At 40.5% G+C, this 17,815-nt stretch overlaps 1 protein-coding gene and 1 pseudogene across 6 annotated transcripts in view; one reads left to right on the forward strand and one right to left on the reverse strand.

Annotated features, from left to right (window-relative positions):
* Positions 1 to 17,815, forward strand: part of GLRA2 (glycine receptor alpha 2) — a 194,564-nt gene that overhangs the window by 142,006 nt on the left and 34,743 nt on the right. For all 6 annotated transcript variants that reach the window (XM_011362953.2, XM_011362956.1, XM_023532350.1 and 3 more), the window contains one exon: positions 14,050 to 14,199. In XM_011362953.2, the coding sequence (XP_011361255.1) occupies positions 14,050 to 14,199 (150 nt within the window). The remainder of the gene's footprint in view (positions 1 to 14,049; positions 14,200 to 17,815) is intronic.
* Positions 1,886 to 2,004, reverse strand: LOC111741791 (annotated as a pseudogene).

Genomic DNA, 17,815 nt, shown 5'->3' on the forward strand with positions numbered 1-17,815 from the left:
CCTACATAAATCTGCTCCCATAAGACTGGCAGCAGATTTCTCAACAGAAATTTTGCAAGCCAGAAGGGATTGGTACGAAATAGTCAAAGAGATGAGATCCCAGGACTTACGACCAAGATCACCCAACAAAGTTATCATTTAGAATCAAAGGACAGATAAAAAAAGCTAGATAAGAAAAAGCTAAACTTCATCACCACCAAGCCAGTATTACAGGAAATGTTAGAGGACTTCTTTAAGAAGAAGGAAAAAAAAATATGTATCAAAAGTCTAAATAATGGCAATAACTACATATCTATCGACGAGCACTTCAGATAAAAAAGAATTAAATGTTTCAGTCAAAAGATAGGGTGGCCGAATGCTGCCTACAAAAGACTCACTTCAGATCAAAAGACACAGAGAATAAAAGTAATGAGATGGAAAAAGATATTGTATGATGGACCTAGAGGGTATTGTGCTGAGTGAAGTAAGTCACATAGAGGAAGACAAATGCCATATGATTGCATGTATTTGTGGAATCTAAGGAACAAAATAAATGAACAAAAAAGTAGAAACAAACTCGTAGATACAGAGAACATTTTGAAGATTACCAGATGATAGAGGGGTCAGGAGGTCAGTGAAAAAGGGGGAAGGGATTAAGAAGTACAAATGGGTAGTTACAAAATAGTCATGGAGATAGAAAGTATAGCCATAGAAAGTAAGGAATATAGCCAATAATATTGTAATAACTATGTACGGTGTCAGAGGGGCACTATATTTATCAGGGTGATCACTTTGTGAGTTATTTAGTTGTCTAATCACTAGGCTGTACGCCTGAAACTAATAGAGCATTGTCTGACAACTATAACTGAAAATAAATTCTCATTAAAAAAGTGAATATATTACGGTTCTTATTTTCTTATAGTATTTAGTTATCCTCACGGATACCTATTATTTTTCTTAACTAAACTTACCTCTTTAAAAAGTCCAAAAATAAACCATAAAATCTTACCAAACTCTGGATTTGTGAGGCCCAAATTACACAACTCCTCTCAGCTCTCTCTCTCTCTCTCTCTCTCTCCTAAAGACATCATATACTGGTTATTTATTACTACGAAATAAATTACCCACCAACAGCCTCAAACTTAGTGGCTTAAAAGACATTTTAATATCACAGTTTCTGTGGATCAGGAATCCAGGCACGACCTAACTGAGTCCTCTGTTCCGGAGTGTCTCGGGAGGCCAAAATCAAGGTGTAGCTGGGAATACAAGCTCACAGGAAGGCCCAACTAGAGGAGGATCCAAGAGTAGCGGCATAAGTCAACGGGATAAATAATGGGCAAAAATCACTGAGGCCATTTTAGAAGCCTGCTTACCATGTTCTATTAAAACTAAGTCTGCACTGATCTTGTAGTGCAATGCTGTTAACATTTTAAATTGACGTCCTGTCAACAGGAGTAACTTGTACCTTCGTATTGTCTACATCCTTATAGGCTCAAAATATAACTGTTACTCAATCTCCCTAACAAACTTCATATATAGCATGGAACAGATTATTTATATGATGGTTCTGCAAATAAGGTGCTCTGGTTATTTACCTGATGCCGGGAAGGTTGGTATATGCTGAATAATTCTTGCATCATAGTAGATAGGAAATACTGAATTTTCTTATACCTACGTAATTCTAATTTCATCAATTTAAAACCAGCTAAAGAGTAGAAAGAGAAGTGAGGGATGTTAAATTAAATGGGTAATATAGATCCCAAACTGATTTCATAGTTGCTTTGTCGGATTGGTTTTTGTATATATAAATGAATATATATATATTTTATATATAAATGAATATATATCATATATTTTTTATATATGAATATATATATAAAATATATATATATGTATTTTTTTTTTATGCCTACAGCACCTGGGCTTCCTAGGTGGTCTCCCATCCAAGTACTAACCAGGCCCGACTCTGCTTAGCTTCCAAGATCAGACGGGATCGGCCTCGTTCAGGGTGGCATGGCCGTAGAGCGGATTGGGTTTTGAACTGTGTCGGCTCACCATACTTAACGACATGCAAACCAGCCAGATATAGGGTTTTTAACAATAGGAAATTTTCAGGAGGAGATGTGGTTTGTTTGCCATCCTGGTTCTAAATGGTGCAAGACGTGTCAGGTATCATTTTTCTGTCAGGCTTCCCTGATCTGATATTAGGTTTGGGTCATTTATTTTAGTAAACTGCAGACCCTGTAACACGGATGCAGACAGTTCATTTGAAAAATGAACTGAAAGTGTGTGGAGTGTAAACAAGGAAAAGAGAAAAGCCAATGAACTGTATTTCTCAGTTGCTTACCATGGAGGGGATCTGAAAAACAGCACATAATTCTCATCCAACTTTTGCCACCAAGTAAATGTGAATGTAGGGTCTTTATCCACCAACTCCCACCCCTTCATGGCTGAGGTCTGCCCCGGGGAGTATTCTAGGCTTCCCTGTATACAAGTTGAGAAACTTATTAAAGTGCCAGAAAAATCTCTCAGGTAGAAAAGCAGACGGTTTGTTCAAGGGCTTAGGGTTAGCTCCTGATGATTTACACACTTTTCCACTCAATTTGCAGGGAATTCAACACATCTGTTACACAGTCTTACACATGCAAATAGTTCTCATCAATAAATGTGTTTCTAAGCAAGGAATTCATCATTTTAGTCAAGTTCTGCCTGGCACCCGGGGGCAAGGCTACTGCCAAGATTCACCACTCTAATCACCTTGAGATCGAGACCCCATCCTGCTATTGACTTAGTTTCCTTTCTCATCACCTTCTCTTTCCCAGAGTCACAGAATCATAAAATAGCAGAACCCTTTTATATTTTCGAGAAGGAACCTGAGGCCCAGAAAAGAGAAATGGTGTGCCCACATCCGCCAAGTTAGCCAGTGTCAAAGCCAAGACCCACGACCCTGGTGTCTTCTCACAGCTCTCTCTGTCACAGCCCTGCTGCCTCCTCTTAGTTTATATAATCCTAAAGGATTGATTTCCGCCAAGGCACTGAGATTGATCTAAACTCTGTGAAGCAGATATATGCAACTGATATATTAGAAACTGATGTGTTCAATGAGCCCAACCAAAATCTTTTCACATTTACGATTTATCTTCTTTAGCAGTCTGTATACTTCCATGTTGAAATATAATAATGACTCCAGATGGCATGGCCTTTATTTCTTCAAATAGCTTGCACATCTATTTGTGTCATTTTATTCAAGAGGCTGTAGGATTTCTTTTTAATTAGTAACGGACTCCTGCAGGCTAATATGTATTGCAAATAAGTATGTAATTATTAGTGGGGGATTTGCGCTTCTGGTTTTTGTGGTGAGGAGAAAGGCATGGAGCTGACACATCAAAATGCTGCTCAGCTACAGGAAATGGTCACAGTGCAGGCCAGATCTTTGGTAATTTACAGTAACAAAAAGTGAGATCACCCACCCAGCCAGAGGCTTTTGGACCACATTAACTCCCAGTCTGATTGACCTGTATGTAGCTCCTTTTCTTGTTTCCTCCTCCCCACATATAACCTGGAACATGATGGGGACCTGGAATTCTTCCATCGTAGCTTCGCTTTGGATGGTGTGAAACAGTAGGTTGCTGATTACCTTCAAGAGCGTAGGTCAATATGCACCAGGCTTGAGTGGCCAGGATCTTGTGCCAAGAAGGCAAGGTTTCTGTCAAGGTAGCCCCATTGAGACATCCTCATCAACCTGCTGCCTTCGATATGAGCTCACGTTGAAGTACAAAGTTGATATCAAACCAGGCCATAGGCCGGGGGCTGAGTGGTACAGCTTCTTGGCTACCGCTGATGCTGCCATTCGATGAAATTAATATCTCACACTATATTCTCAGTTATGAAATACTCTTTGGCCCTCCACCAAAAAAAAAAAAAAACACTTGTCCTCATCCCCAGGATGTAGCACACTAGTGCTCGGAGGCTTCAGGTGCAGAGTGGGGAAGCTCAGCACGTGGAGAAGCCCCTTTGTACCCTGGAGTCATCACAGGATTCGAAGTGTTCTTGAAGAATGGCTTCTCTATCACTGAACTGGGCTTCTGAAGGCTGCCGCTATTTTGTGGCCCAGAATCACCCATTCCCCAGCTATCTCGGCTACTGATTCTCTCAGAACCAGGCCTGCATCAGGACATACCATCGTGACAGCTGCAGGACGATGAGTAGCCTGCACACCCTCACTCAACGCTGGCATGCCCGCTCACTCTAAGTTTCAGAAAGGGCTGAGGTGAGAGGTTTGGCCAGTGCTGCCTTCCTGATCTGGCCTCCTCAACCTACTCTAGGGAACAAAGCCAACTTGGAAACCATAAGCCAGTAAACCCAGTCTGGGACGTAGAGACTCCTCAGCTTTTCCCCCTCCCCCTCCCATTAAGTCCCCTCTCTGGGGAACCCCAGATGGAAAGCAAAGGAAAACTTTTGTCATCACAATAAACCCTATCCACCATTCCAAAGCCTTTCACTCAGCCAAAAAACAAGTCCAAAAAACAAGACTGAACTGTTTTTATTAAACTTCCCTCCTCTCCTTCCTTGCTCACAAGCATAAAATTTGAATGTGGGGTGGGCGAGAGAGTAAATAAAAATAAAGAAATGGAAACAGCACTTACTGCTGACTGAGAAAGTAAATGAACAGTGTGGTTAGCTCTCATCTTTAAACATTCACTTTCATAGCCGCTCCTTGGCTACAGGTGTGACTGCGCTGCTGTTTCTTACTTGCCCACCCCACCACATGCAGTTTCTCACCTCTTGCATCAGATGCTGTCATCTAGTGAAACCACGGTCTGAGTAATTGTGACTCACTCCCCAGAGAGGGAGGTTCCCACAAGACTCAGTGAGCCGGAGAGCACAGTGTGGCAGGAAGGCATAGCAGATGTGAACAGCAGCTCGACCACTCTTTCTTGGTAAAGGTAATGGGTAAACTCAGTTTTCGTATATTTATAATGGAGAAAACTCATAGAGATGTGTTGTTCAAGCTTTGTTGATGGTGGTGGTGGTTCGTTTTTTGTTTTGTTTTTGACAAACGGGTACTCTCAACAATGAGGTTCCATTTCATGTGAACTTAACTTTTGTGAATTTGAAATAGGGCAATATAAAAATACTAATAAAGTCTTAATGCATGCACAGAACATGAAATACAACAAATTCTACTTTACATTTTTTCCTCGAGGGAAAACTGCCTTGAATTATGCAAGTTTTGAATTATGCAATGTCTTCGAAGGCTCATCCCGGGCAAACCAATGTGACTGAGTGTCTACAATCTGCCAAAAGAGTGTTAAGATTTACATAAAGTGTCTTATTCAATCTTTCAACAATCCCAGGTCACTGAAATCCTTGGGCCCTACTTCAGTATGAAGAGACTGAGAGTCCAAAAGGTTAAGTAATTTTCCCAAGTTCACTGGCCCTTCCGCTAGGATTCAAATCCAAATTGGCCTGGCTCCAAAGCTATTCATTTCCTTCCTTTCTTTCACATCTTCATATTTCCCCCAAATTCTCCTCTACTTCACACACATATGCACGCAGATGCGCACGCACTGACTACACAAATCTCCACTAAGTGGAGCATCATTCCATTATTCCCTAAAGCCTGTGGTTGTCTTTCCAACTGAGATGATCCAATCGGCTCCTTTCTTCACTGGGATCATTTTTACACTATTGGGCAATTTGCTCCTGACTCCTACTCTTTCCTCATTCCTGCTCTTGTTTGAGAAGCAATACACTGACTTGTTTTGTCACTGAAGTTACAGCTACAGAAAGTAGACTAGAGATCAGTATTCCTGCCCACCAGCTGAGAATGTGGTGAGACATGGCAGACACAAGCACAGGCGAGAAGATGCCCACCAGCCTGGCTTCCTTCCCTTCTTCCAGATGCCACTCCCGCCTCACCCTGGTCCCTCCCACTTATGCCTATATTTGCAGAAGACTGACACTTGGGGGTACCTTTCTGAATATTATTCCTCTGGTACCTCTAATGGTGAATATCACCGAGTATTCCTCAGGTATTCTGGGGCTGGCAGTTCTATCTTTCTCTCATTTGTCCACTCATAAAACTCACGTGGATACTGTGCTTTGGCAGGCTACTTTGAAGGTTCCTGACCACCATAATGGAGAGAAACATTCCATTTTCAAGATAACATTGACTAATTAGGTTTGTGTGCCACCCAACACACAATGAATTAAGTGGCCCCCGAAGGTTGCTCAGGTCCCATCCTGATGAAAGTTTTGTGATCTAAGGAGCACCATTTGTAACTAGCAGTCTCCTGCAGATACCAAGCTTGGAAGCACTGCCACCCAATGGCTGCTTCTGCAAACAGCACCTTCTTAAGAACTGTGTTTACTCAACTCTACTCAGAACCTAACAAGAGTATAAGACATGGAGAGAAAATGTACTAGGGGTGGTGACACTGGAATAGGCCAGGTAGTCAGTGCTGTCTCTGTCTCTGTCTCTGTGTCTGTCTGTCTCTCTCTCTGCCAAGGACATCTGAATTTCCTGGCATTAAACAGCAGATGTGAGCTCTTTAATTAGGCAATAAAACTGGCAACTTGGAATCGTAAAGATAAAATTGTACAACACCATGAATCTTTGGCATCAGAATTAATTAGACTATCTATATTTTTTTCTGATATTTTTACAGTGACTGAATGTAGGTAAGAGGCGAAATAGACAAATCAAAGACAGAATTCTCACTTCTACCTTTGTTGATTACTAGCTGTGTAAGATTTAGACATGCATTTAATATTTATTTTTCTCTGCTCAAAAAATGGTGATTGGAGCTACCAAAGTCTTCTGTTCCATGTAACGGAAGCACAAGTCAGGCTATTATGACCAGAAGGTATCTTTCATTGCAACAGCTGCGTTAATCAGGGTTAATTGAAAATTTCCTTCTAAATTAGATCAAAAGAAATTGTACTGTACAGAGCAGAAAGGCTTCTATTCTAGTGTAGTAATGGTTTACACGCATAGTGTGCAAATAATTAAACATTGATTCGAGCAAGTGGGTGTGAGAGATCATTCCACCCAAAGACAGAAAAATATCTTAGTATTTTGATATTGCCCTATAAATTCCATTTTGTCATTTTCCTACTTAAAAACACTTGGTTGATCACAGTCATTTGTAATTTTTCTCCACTACAGAGAACTTCTCCCCTCTATACATATTCATAACCAATCCTCCCTGATCAGCTATTGAAGGAATGTCACAGCTCTCTCAGGTCGGCCTAGGGGCTGGGAATGTGGATATATTTTAGTTGGCGCATTGTCACTTTGGAGTGCCTTGCCCATGAGGAATGGAGAGGGCATCGAAGGTGTAAGGTCAGGCAGGCAATTCTCATACGATGATGATCTACTCTTCTGTGCTGGGAATAAACACCAGGTTAAAAATGGCCCAACCCATAGGGAAGTTAAAAACGAAGAAGAAGATAGAAAATGGCTCAACCCATGAACTGGCTTCTTGACACAGATAATGGTGCAGTTTTTGAATATAGACAAAACATATTATAAGATTAAAGTGAGTACATTCATGCCTTGATTTTCCATTTTGAAACTGTTCTGAGTATATAATTAAAAAATCGACTCAAGAAAACGTGCCAAAAGTTTTTTTTAAAAAATGCCAAGACAATGTTGAAAGAATATTAATGGAAATGTCAACGTGATGCCAAAACAACCAAGCAATGGACTCCACTAAATTGATCTATTCAAATATCGGTTAAACATTTATTTAGTGCCACAAAAACCTAAATCACTTGACTGTCTCTACTTTTTTACCAGATATGTTTGTAAACTGCATGAATTGTAAAGTCATGAAAATAATAAGCATTCTTCTTTTCCTTAGTGAAAATAAATCAGGAGTAATCTGGATAGCATCAGCTTTAAAAGACCTAAGTTAATTTTTTTTCTTTTTAGTTTTCTTTCTTTCTTTTTAGGGAGTGGGGGGGAGGGAGTAGCTGAGCCTTCATATAAAGCAGTGACTATGAAAAGAATTTAAATTTATATGTGGCTTGAATAATGCATCAATCAACAGAAACTATGAGGCACTTACTGTAAGTACCAAGTCTTGTCCTCGGTGGCATAGATACAAAAGACATCACTGGGTCTTTATTCTCCACGTATCCTGTACTTTAGTTGGGAGTATAAAACATGCATGTATGAAGCAAACACTAAACTGTATGATCCTAACTATAAGTGCATTACAAATTCTAAAGGTGGGTAAGATCACTGTAGGCTAGAATAGGCAGAGAAAGCATCACTCTGGAGATAGAATTTGAGCTACTCCTTGAGGAATTCTCTGGAAATAAACAGGTATAGAAAAGGCAGGAAGAATTTCTATGCTGAAAGAGTGTAGACCAGAATTCTCAGCCTTAACACAATGAACGTTTGGGGCTTGGATAATTCTTCGTCATGGGAGCTGTCTTATGCATTATTGGAGTTTAGCAGTATCCCTGCCTCTACCCACTAGAAGCCAGCAGCAAAACCCCACACCTCAGTTGGGACAACCAAAACTATCTTGACATTGCAAATGTCCTCTCAGAGCAACATCACCCCCCAAATGAGAACCACTAGAGTGAACACTGAAGCCTGGGTTGGGGGTAGAGGAGAGCGGTGCTTTCTCTATCTCGGAATTTATCAACCTCAGAATGACTGACATCTGGGGCGGAATAACTCTTCATTGAGGCACTGTCCTGTGCATTACTGGATGTTTAGCAACATCCCCGACCTCAACCTACTAGATGCCAGTAGCACCTTCCCCTGGTTGTGAAAACCAAAAATATCTCCAGACATTGCAAAATGTCCCCTGGGGTGTGAAATCGCATCTATTAGAGAACCACTGGGATTTTCAGTAGGAATGGACTTGGCTTGCTCAGGAGTAAGTAGAACTGCTTAAACATAGTATAAGGTTTGTGTTAGGAAAGAGTGGAATAAGATTCAATAACTGAGTGGACACATGCTGTGTGAGATCTTGGACAACAGAGCCTGTAATAGGTAGCCAAAGTAGTTCTTAAGCTGGTGTGTTGCAAAATAAAATTGGTGTTTTAAATTCAGTCTTGCAGAAGCAAAAGGATAAAGTGCCACCGGAGGAACTGAATATACAGGGATCAGTTAGGGAGTTGTTACGATAATCAGGTATTAAGTGTTGATGGTCAGAGCTGTAGTGACTTCTCTGGAATGGAGACAAAAGAGTAAACCCAAGGGTGCTTTGCAGAAAGAAATGGTGAATTTTGGCAACAGATCGGATATCAGAGACAAAGGCAAGGAAAAAACCAATGGTAAAACTAGAGTTGCTAGTGGAAAGAGAGGTTCAAATGAGATGAATGGGAAGGAGGGACATTTAATGAGTTTGATTGTGCAAACGCTAACTAGACATCTCAGAATTAGCACAGGAATGCTGGTGAGAGGTCAGTCCTGAGTGGTGAATTTGGGAGTGTTGGAAACACAAAATCCTGAAATCAACGTGGCTTAATCTAAGTTCATTTCTCATTCACATTACACTCCACTGTGGAGTGCATGACCCTGAGTCTTTTAGGGATTCCGGTTCCTTCCACTGTAGAGCACTGCCATCTTAAATGGGTGACATTCAAGGTGGCTAAAGAAAGGTTAAGTCCTGAGAACCTCATGGGAGATTTTAGAGGCCCTGAGTGGCTTATATTACTTCTGCTCATATTCCACTGGGGATCCAACCGAAGTGGAAAATCTACTTTACTGTTATCCCAGGAAGAGGAAATGGAATTCATGGGAACTTGGCCAATCTCTGCTACAGGACACACACACATACACACACATAGACACACACACACACACGAATAGAAGGAAACTATAGCAATGGATGAATTCATTGAGAACATAAAGAGTGAAAATTGAAGAGAAAAGAGTTCAAGGAACACAAATAACAAACAGATGAAGAAGATCAGGAAAGGATTCCTGATGTTGCTGAAAGCTTAGAAGAGCACTGGACCTGCGTAGAGTTGAAAGTGGCAAGAAGAAGGCAGGTAAATTTCTATAAGGAGGGAGAATATCTGCTTTTGATAAAATGGCTGCTTTTGGAGACAAAGAAAATCAGGATTATTAGAAGGTGATTTACACATCTATATCCCACCTCAAAACTATCATTAGCTTATCTTTACAAGCACTCTGAAACCCAAACTCTTCTGCCCAGCATTCAATGTGCTGGCCCAGTCCATCGGTCCACACCTCATCGAGCACTTCCCAGGTACCCAGCATGTCCTGAGCACTGGGTTGTTAAACATCCCCAAGCCCACCTACCCTCTCCTCTCTTTATCACTTTGCTTTTATACCTTCTTCCACTCATCAAAGTCCTGGCCTTCCTCAAGCCCTAAGTCAAATGCCATGCAACCCAGAAATGAAGCCTCTTCTGATTTTCCCTGTTAATATCAACCTACCCATTTCCCATCAGCCTTTTGATCTTTCCTCTACTTTGGCACGTGGAACCATCCACCTTGTATCTGTCAGTTCACTTGACTGTCTCCCTCAGTAGACCATAGGTTTCTCAAGTATCAAGAGGGGACTCTCGGGTGTGCAACCCCAGGACAAACCCAGATAACACTAAAGTTTAGGTCAAGACTTGGCAAATGTTTTCTGTAAAGGGCCACATTGTAAGTACTTTAGTCTTTGCAGGACATATGGTCTCTGTCGCAACTACTCAGTTGTTCCATTTTAATGCAAAAGCAGCTATAGATAATATGTAAACCAATAAGTATGGATGTGTTCCATTAAACCTGTATTCATAAAACATGTGGTGGGTCAGATTTGACCAACAGGCCATAATTTGCTGCTCACTGACACTTCTGGAGCACAGTGTGAATGGGGTTTCCTGGACTGAAGTCTGGAAAGTCTTAGGAAGAATCGGTGTGCATTTCCATTATCCTTATTTCTTCTGTCCCATCTCCCACCAGCACCTAATACAGTGCCTTCCACATAGTAGGCCCTCGATGTTTATTTTTCTAAATTAAATATTCCTGGAACTCAGTGAATCATAATAGCATTTTGAGAGCTTAATTACCTCTGAAAACTATTTTGCAAGATTGTAGTAAAGCAGTTTAAGAAGGGATTATGTAAGCCCAAGAATCATAAAAAGAATGTGACAGGGGAAGATGTGAGCTAAAAACATCTAAGGATTAGCAGCCAAAGATTGAGGATCTGACATCAGAGCTGGGTAAAAGCAACAAAAAGACATTTTCAATCCTGAGAGACCAGCACCGAGGGACATCACACCATATGTAATAGATGTCTCACAACACCCTCTAAATCCATGTGAATAATGCATTTAATACTAGTACTTCAATGCTGGAAAGATGTTCGTGATTTGGAGGAAACTCAGAGACCAACCAAAATGATTAAGAGACTGAAAGGATTCATTTATGAGCAGCTATAAGAAAAGCCAAATACGTGCTTGGCCTGCTGATGGCCAGAAAGAGATGAGGAAATGGTTTACAAATGACTGAATGCCGTAAACACCAGGAAGGGAGGAATGACAGCTCTATTGGACTTAGCTCTTGGTATGGTCATATCTCAGGCATTGACAAATTCCTTTCATTATTGGGTCTTAAAACATTTATGGCCCATCTGAATAATATATAACTGAGATTGCTGTGATTGGTAATGTTCTATTATTACAATAGGACTGTTCCAGAAGAGCAAATATAAGACAAATTATTGCTTATTAAGGAAAAAAAAAACATTCCAGGAATGCTAGGTATGCTGATAGATTCAAAATGCATTAATAGTCCACTCTATATCAAATATATGCAATTGTGGATAATGTTATATAGTGTAGGACTGCTGAAACTGAAGCACAAAAATGGAACCATGACCAGCTATTTCCTTCCTCCCATCATTCAATCATTTATCCGTTGGTCCCACTATCTAATGCTTACTATCTGCCAGATACTGTGCTGGTGATACAAAGAGCAATAGGGTCTGTCTAAAAAAAAAAAAGCAGCAGCAGCTTTCAGTCTAGTGATGGGGTCAGGGAAGCTGGTGGACTAAGAAGGAATAGCAGATGGGTTCAACAGAAATTGATAAGGGAGCAAAAAAAAATGGCCCCTAACCCAGATGGGAGAAAGCAAGATTAGGGAGGCTTCCCAGGGGAGCTGGTATCTGAGCCAAGTTCTGAATGATTCTGAAGTGTCTGTCAATCAGAAAGAATGAGAATAGCATACCAGGTAGGAAGAGTTATAATTCACAGTGTTGAAGATGACAAAGTGCTGGACCACTTTGTCACAACTTATGTGGGACTGACAAGTAGTTCTGATTGAGACAAATAGTGTAAGGAAGTCGGTAGTCTTAAAAATAATAATTGGAATATATTAGGGTGATTTTTTTCTTGATTTTTGTGTCTCTTCCAAAATTTCTCCATTAACAAAATCACACCCTTTATGTAGTCAAATAATTGCAAACACTTATATAGCGCTTATTCTGTGCCAGGTACTATTCTAAACACTTTGTACATATTAAGTGATTTTACCCACATAACTCTATAAGACAAGTACTATTATTGCTCTGTACACAGATGAGAACGGGGGCCAGAGGGAGCTTAAACAACTTGACAAAGTTATAGAGACCATCAGGAACACAGCAGTGTTTCTTATTGGAGCATCTCATTCTAGAATCAGCTTCTATATCCTGTGTGCTGCTACTACCTTTCTAAGTCAAGAGCCTATTTTCATATCATTTATTACAATCCCAGTCTAGAAATTGATTTAATAAATAGTCATAGATACAATAAAATATTTGGGGAGAAGAATGTTCATAGCCCCAAAATTTATAGTAGCAAAAATAAAACTAAAAATCACCTAAATGTCTTATAATTGACTGACTGATCACAATATGGACCATTATGCAGGCATTGAACAGCATAATTTAGAAGAAAGGTAAAAGACGCAGGAAATGCTCCCTATAAAGGTCAAAGGGAAATGCAAGATACAAACTGGATAATCCTACTAGTGCATCTGAGTGTATCCGGAAGGGAAATCCACTAGTTAGACTAGGTTCCGATTCCCACTTTAGCTCTGCCACTTATTACACCTTTGTGACCTTGCGTAATAATTTACCCCCTCTGTATCCTGGTTTCCTCACCAGAAAATGGGGGTAATACAGTTGTTGTGTTGGTTAGAAAATATACATAAAATGGTTAAAATGTTTGGCAAGCACTCAGTGTCAGCTATCAAAAAAAATAGGTAACTATTTAAAAATTAGGACTAGAGAGCACACATTCAGCTGGCAGTTTGATAAGGACCAAACTGCCAGCTGTTTGGGGTCCAATATAGTACAACTTCGTGTAATAATTCCCCCTCATATATTAAAAAATAATTGGAAGTTGAGTGAGATGAGGTATACTTTCTACTCCGAGTAAAAAGTATTTGCTTTCAGAATCTGCTTTATCAAATTATAAGATGTACTAAGTACTCAACCAACCACTGAAGGGTTATAAAAGTTTCCTTTTTAACTAGATACCCTCCCAAGGTGAGAGCTCTGATATTTTATTTGGGCCGAATATCCTTTTTTGTTGTTGCTGAATATTCTTGAATTGTAAGAGTTTAAAACTACTTATGAAATGTGTTTTTCACGCTAGTTAGGATCGATAGCCTGATGAAAATTCCAAATTGGTTTTTGAAGGGCCCAAGACCATACATAGTTTATTTCTCATCCAAGTTGTGGAATTCTCTTAATTATATTAGTTTTTAAATGTTATGAAAAAATATAAAAAGATGAGCAGTTTCAAAAATAGTGTCCACTCCATTTTACCTCGAGAAAAAATTGTTTTCATTAAGGAAATTTTTGTTGTCATCTTTGGAGCTGTTTTCAGGGGTGAAGCTACTGGAGCAGGTGGGCTACTCTGAGAGAGATGAAACAGGGCGCAGGGCAGTGAGCGCGGTGAGGGGTGAGGGGTGGGGGTAGGGGAGTGGGTGTAGCCTTCACTGCTCTGCCTACAATCTGCAAAGGAAGTTATTCCGCTGCTCATCACATTCGGGACCTGGCCTCCCCACCAGTTTCATGGCAACTCTCTCCTCCTCTCTCAGGTCTCCTATGTCAAAGCGATTGACATCTGGATGGCAGTGTGCCTTCTGTTTGTGTTTGCCGCTCTACTGGAATATGCAGCGGTAAACTTCGTCTCCAGGCAACACAAGGAGTTCCTGCGGCTCCGGAGAAGACAGAAGAGGCAGAATAAGGTACAGTGACCCTCGGTGCAGATAGACAGGTAGAGCTTGAGGAGGTTAACCAGGCAATGTCATTCAGAAAACAGAAGAACACATAATGAACAAGAAGCTAAGGCTAATTTTTGTCCTGATCCATTCTACCATACTGAATTACTGCTCAGGTTAGTCCTTTAAAATTGGAGCAGGGTTGTCACACTTAGAAAATAAAAGTACAGGGCATGCAGTTAAACTTGAATTTCAGAGAAACAATAAATAGTATTTAGTATATGTATGTCCCAAATAGTGCATGGGACATATTTATATTAATAAATTATTCATTGTTTATGCAAAATTCAAATTTAACTGGGAGCCCTGTGTTTTATCTGGCAACTCTAATTAGAGATATATACTCAATCTGACAAAACTGCTTTAAAATCCTATTGTTTTGAACTTTGATAATTTGCGTGTGTGACTCTGTATATGCAACTGTTTTAACTTTTTCATCAATTGCTCTCGCATTATGTTAATAAGGTTCCTACCCATGTTGATCACAACTTGATAGGTCCAATCGGATGGATCTGTCTCGACCTAAACTTTAATGCAGAAACCCAAGCTTTTCATTCTCCACAGGTTAGAGATATGAAATACATGGCTCAAAATCTTCAGTTCAGTAGTTCCCAAATGTGCCTGCACATTAGAATACCCTGGGGATTTTTCGAAAGTCCCAAACTGTGACCACACCCCACATCAATTAAGTCCCAGTCTCCTGATGGAGCACAGGAGTATTCCTGAAGCCCCGCAGGTGATTCCAGTGTGTGAACATGTTTGAGAAGCACTGCTGCCTTATAAGCCAGTTCGTTATAGGAAACCAGGCTTGCCCTTGTTTTCAGTTTCAGACTCTGGGAGAAAAACACGCCCTTTGATATGGAGAATACTAGTGCCTGTAACAATATCACCAGAAAACTGAAGTTAAAATTGTATATACGGGAGATAAGAAATAGTTATCAAAATCTCCCCTGCCCCAATCCGATAAATTAAACCTGCTAGTAGGGCCAGAGTTATATGCTACCCTCTCAGAGCAGAAACAAAAATGTGTCGCTGTGAAGCTTGATGCATCCAGATACCTAGATGTAAAGCTACACATTTGTTGTAATTTAGATGCTGCTTACGCTAGAAGCTTATATGTGTATGAGCTGAGTCCCGACTACATCTACAAAACATCTCCTGCACTTACCCTGGGGTGGTACCCTGCTGCCTACCCTGTCTCCTCTTCCCTACCTCTCAGGAACATTCTATCCTGCCACAGCCTGAGGAAACTGACACTCACATTCTCTCTGCTATACACGGTTGAATAGCCAGCCTTTCTCAATTTTCTCCTCCCTGATGGTGATAAACATTTCTGCAACCTTTTCCACGGGAATCTAGCACAAAGTGGCACAAGTTTGAGGTCACTTGTGCCACCCAGGTAATCTTACTAGAATGTGAGGGTATTTCAGCATATAAATCGTCTTCCCAGAATTCCCTGGCTTAGCATACTAGGTGGCCACAGACTGCATCCATACTCTCCTAGACCAGAAACAGAAAATGGGTTTCTTTTTACTTCTCAATTCTGAATAATTGGAATGTTGTGGGTAGGATTCTCAGCCTTTATCTGTACCCACCTGGATTGCTTGTTAAAAGTATAGATTCTTGTGTTCCACCCCAAGCTTCATGAATCAGTTTACAGGGAGATCATTGCGAATTACTGTAGCACTTTTCACAAAGGTCCCTGTGAGTCTTATTATGAAAAGTTTGGAGAAATCTGAGCATTAGAACAGGTGGTAATGGATGAGAAAGACAAAGTAGTAGAAAAGAGGTGGAAGGAATAGCTAATTTCAGTTCATCTAGGACTTTGCAGACCAGTATAAAGGAACAGATTTTATTCCAATTAAAATCCTCCCCCCCAAATTTCTTTTAATTCACCAGTTAATTTCAACATAGCAAATATCGGGCTATCGTGTGGATAGTCTGTGGGGTCCAGTGAGATCGGTTAGGAGGCTACTGTAGAAATATAGGTGAGAGATGTTGGTGGCTTAGACCATGGTACTGGTCATGGGAATAGAGCGAAGTGGTCCGATTTAAGATTCATTCATTCCACAAATATTCGCTTCCTACTATATGCCAGTCACTGTCTGCATCCTTAGAATACATGTTGAACAGGACAAAACACAATCCCTTGATGAAACTTACACTATAGTGGTTTATTCTTTGGAGGTAAAACCAGTAGGTCATGCTGATGCATTTAATGTGGGAAGGTGAGGAAAAGTTGAATATGGCTCAGATTTTTTGGCTTAAGCAACCGGGTAGGCAGTGTTACTATTTAAGGTAGAGACTATTGTAACAGAAGCAGATCTGAGGTAGAACTCAAAAGTCATATTGATGCTGTTAAATTTAGATGCCTATGAGACATGCCAGTAGAGCTGGCGAGTAATCAGACATATGTGGCACCTCTAAAGAGTCTCCCTTTAATGCGCACCACTAGCAGCCACCTCAGGTGTCCTCTCTGCTCCTCACTGAGATGCCCCAACTATCTTGCTTTCCTCCCTCCTCAAACCCAGCTCCTTTGGGGCCTCGGAAGTTCTGGTTATTCAACTTCGTCACTGATTTCCCTTGTCACTGCTGTGATCCACCAGCTGCTAGCCACACCCCCTATTGACTTTAGCACCTATTTCACTGTAAACCCAACACTCTTATTAATGTCACCTTTCCTGAAGGGTCTTCAGTATCCATGTGGAGAACTGACCCTGTCCTTGGCCTGCAAATTCCTGGACTACCCTGCTGTCGATTTTTCCTCTGTTCAACCTTAGCTACATACTCATGTTGATTATAGTCACTGCTTTGTTTTCTTTAAAAAAATTTTTGAGAAATCCGAGCTTACATGTTTCATAAGATGTCCTTGAGTTTGTGCATCTCAAAATGGCTATATGAAGTACAAAGTTTAATTAACGAAGTTAAAACTGGACGGGGAGGTGGGGAACAAAACGAATTAGGCTTGACCTTTGCAGTCAAGGCTGTTATTGTCATTGACAATTGAATTTTGAAAAAAGAGCAGGAGACATTTCCAATGATCTGTCCCTTAGGAAATGGCATCTTTCTAAGGCAGCATTTTTCAAGTTTTCTGGGTCTGAACCATGCTAAGAAAAAAAAAAAACTGGTAACAAGAGCTAACACTGCTTGAGTGCTTACTATATACCAGGAGCTATTCCAGGCACTTCCCATACAGTAACTGATTTAACCCCCACAACAACTGTTCACGGTGTGATCATACAGCCCAGCTTACCATGGGAAGTCCTGGTTTTGCCTCTTTTTCTGATTCCTTGTGCGATTTAACATTTGTTCTGGATTATCCATTTTAAACAAAACTCTTATTAATAATAGCATTAAAATATACTGCGGTAGGTTTGGTTGACCTCCACTTTCTACATCCCGTTTCTGTCGCGGTATGACCACTTTTGGGCCACGACATGGCATGCAAAATCCATGAAGCCACTGGGCCACCACTTGGCAGAGCCAGTGAAAGACATGACAAAATCATAGGTTCAGTGAACATGAAACAAGCAAAATAGAAGCTGAGCAGTCTTGCTTTAGAACATTTAAATGTTTGGTTATG

The sequence above is a fragment of the Pteropus vampyrus genome, unplaced genomic scaffold, assembly GCF_000151845.1.
Source record: "Pteropus vampyrus isolate Shadow unplaced genomic scaffold, Pvam_2.0 Scaffold81, whole genome shotgun sequence".
Taxonomy (NCBI): Eukaryota; Metazoa; Chordata; class Mammalia; order Chiroptera; family Pteropodidae; genus Pteropus; species Pteropus vampyrus.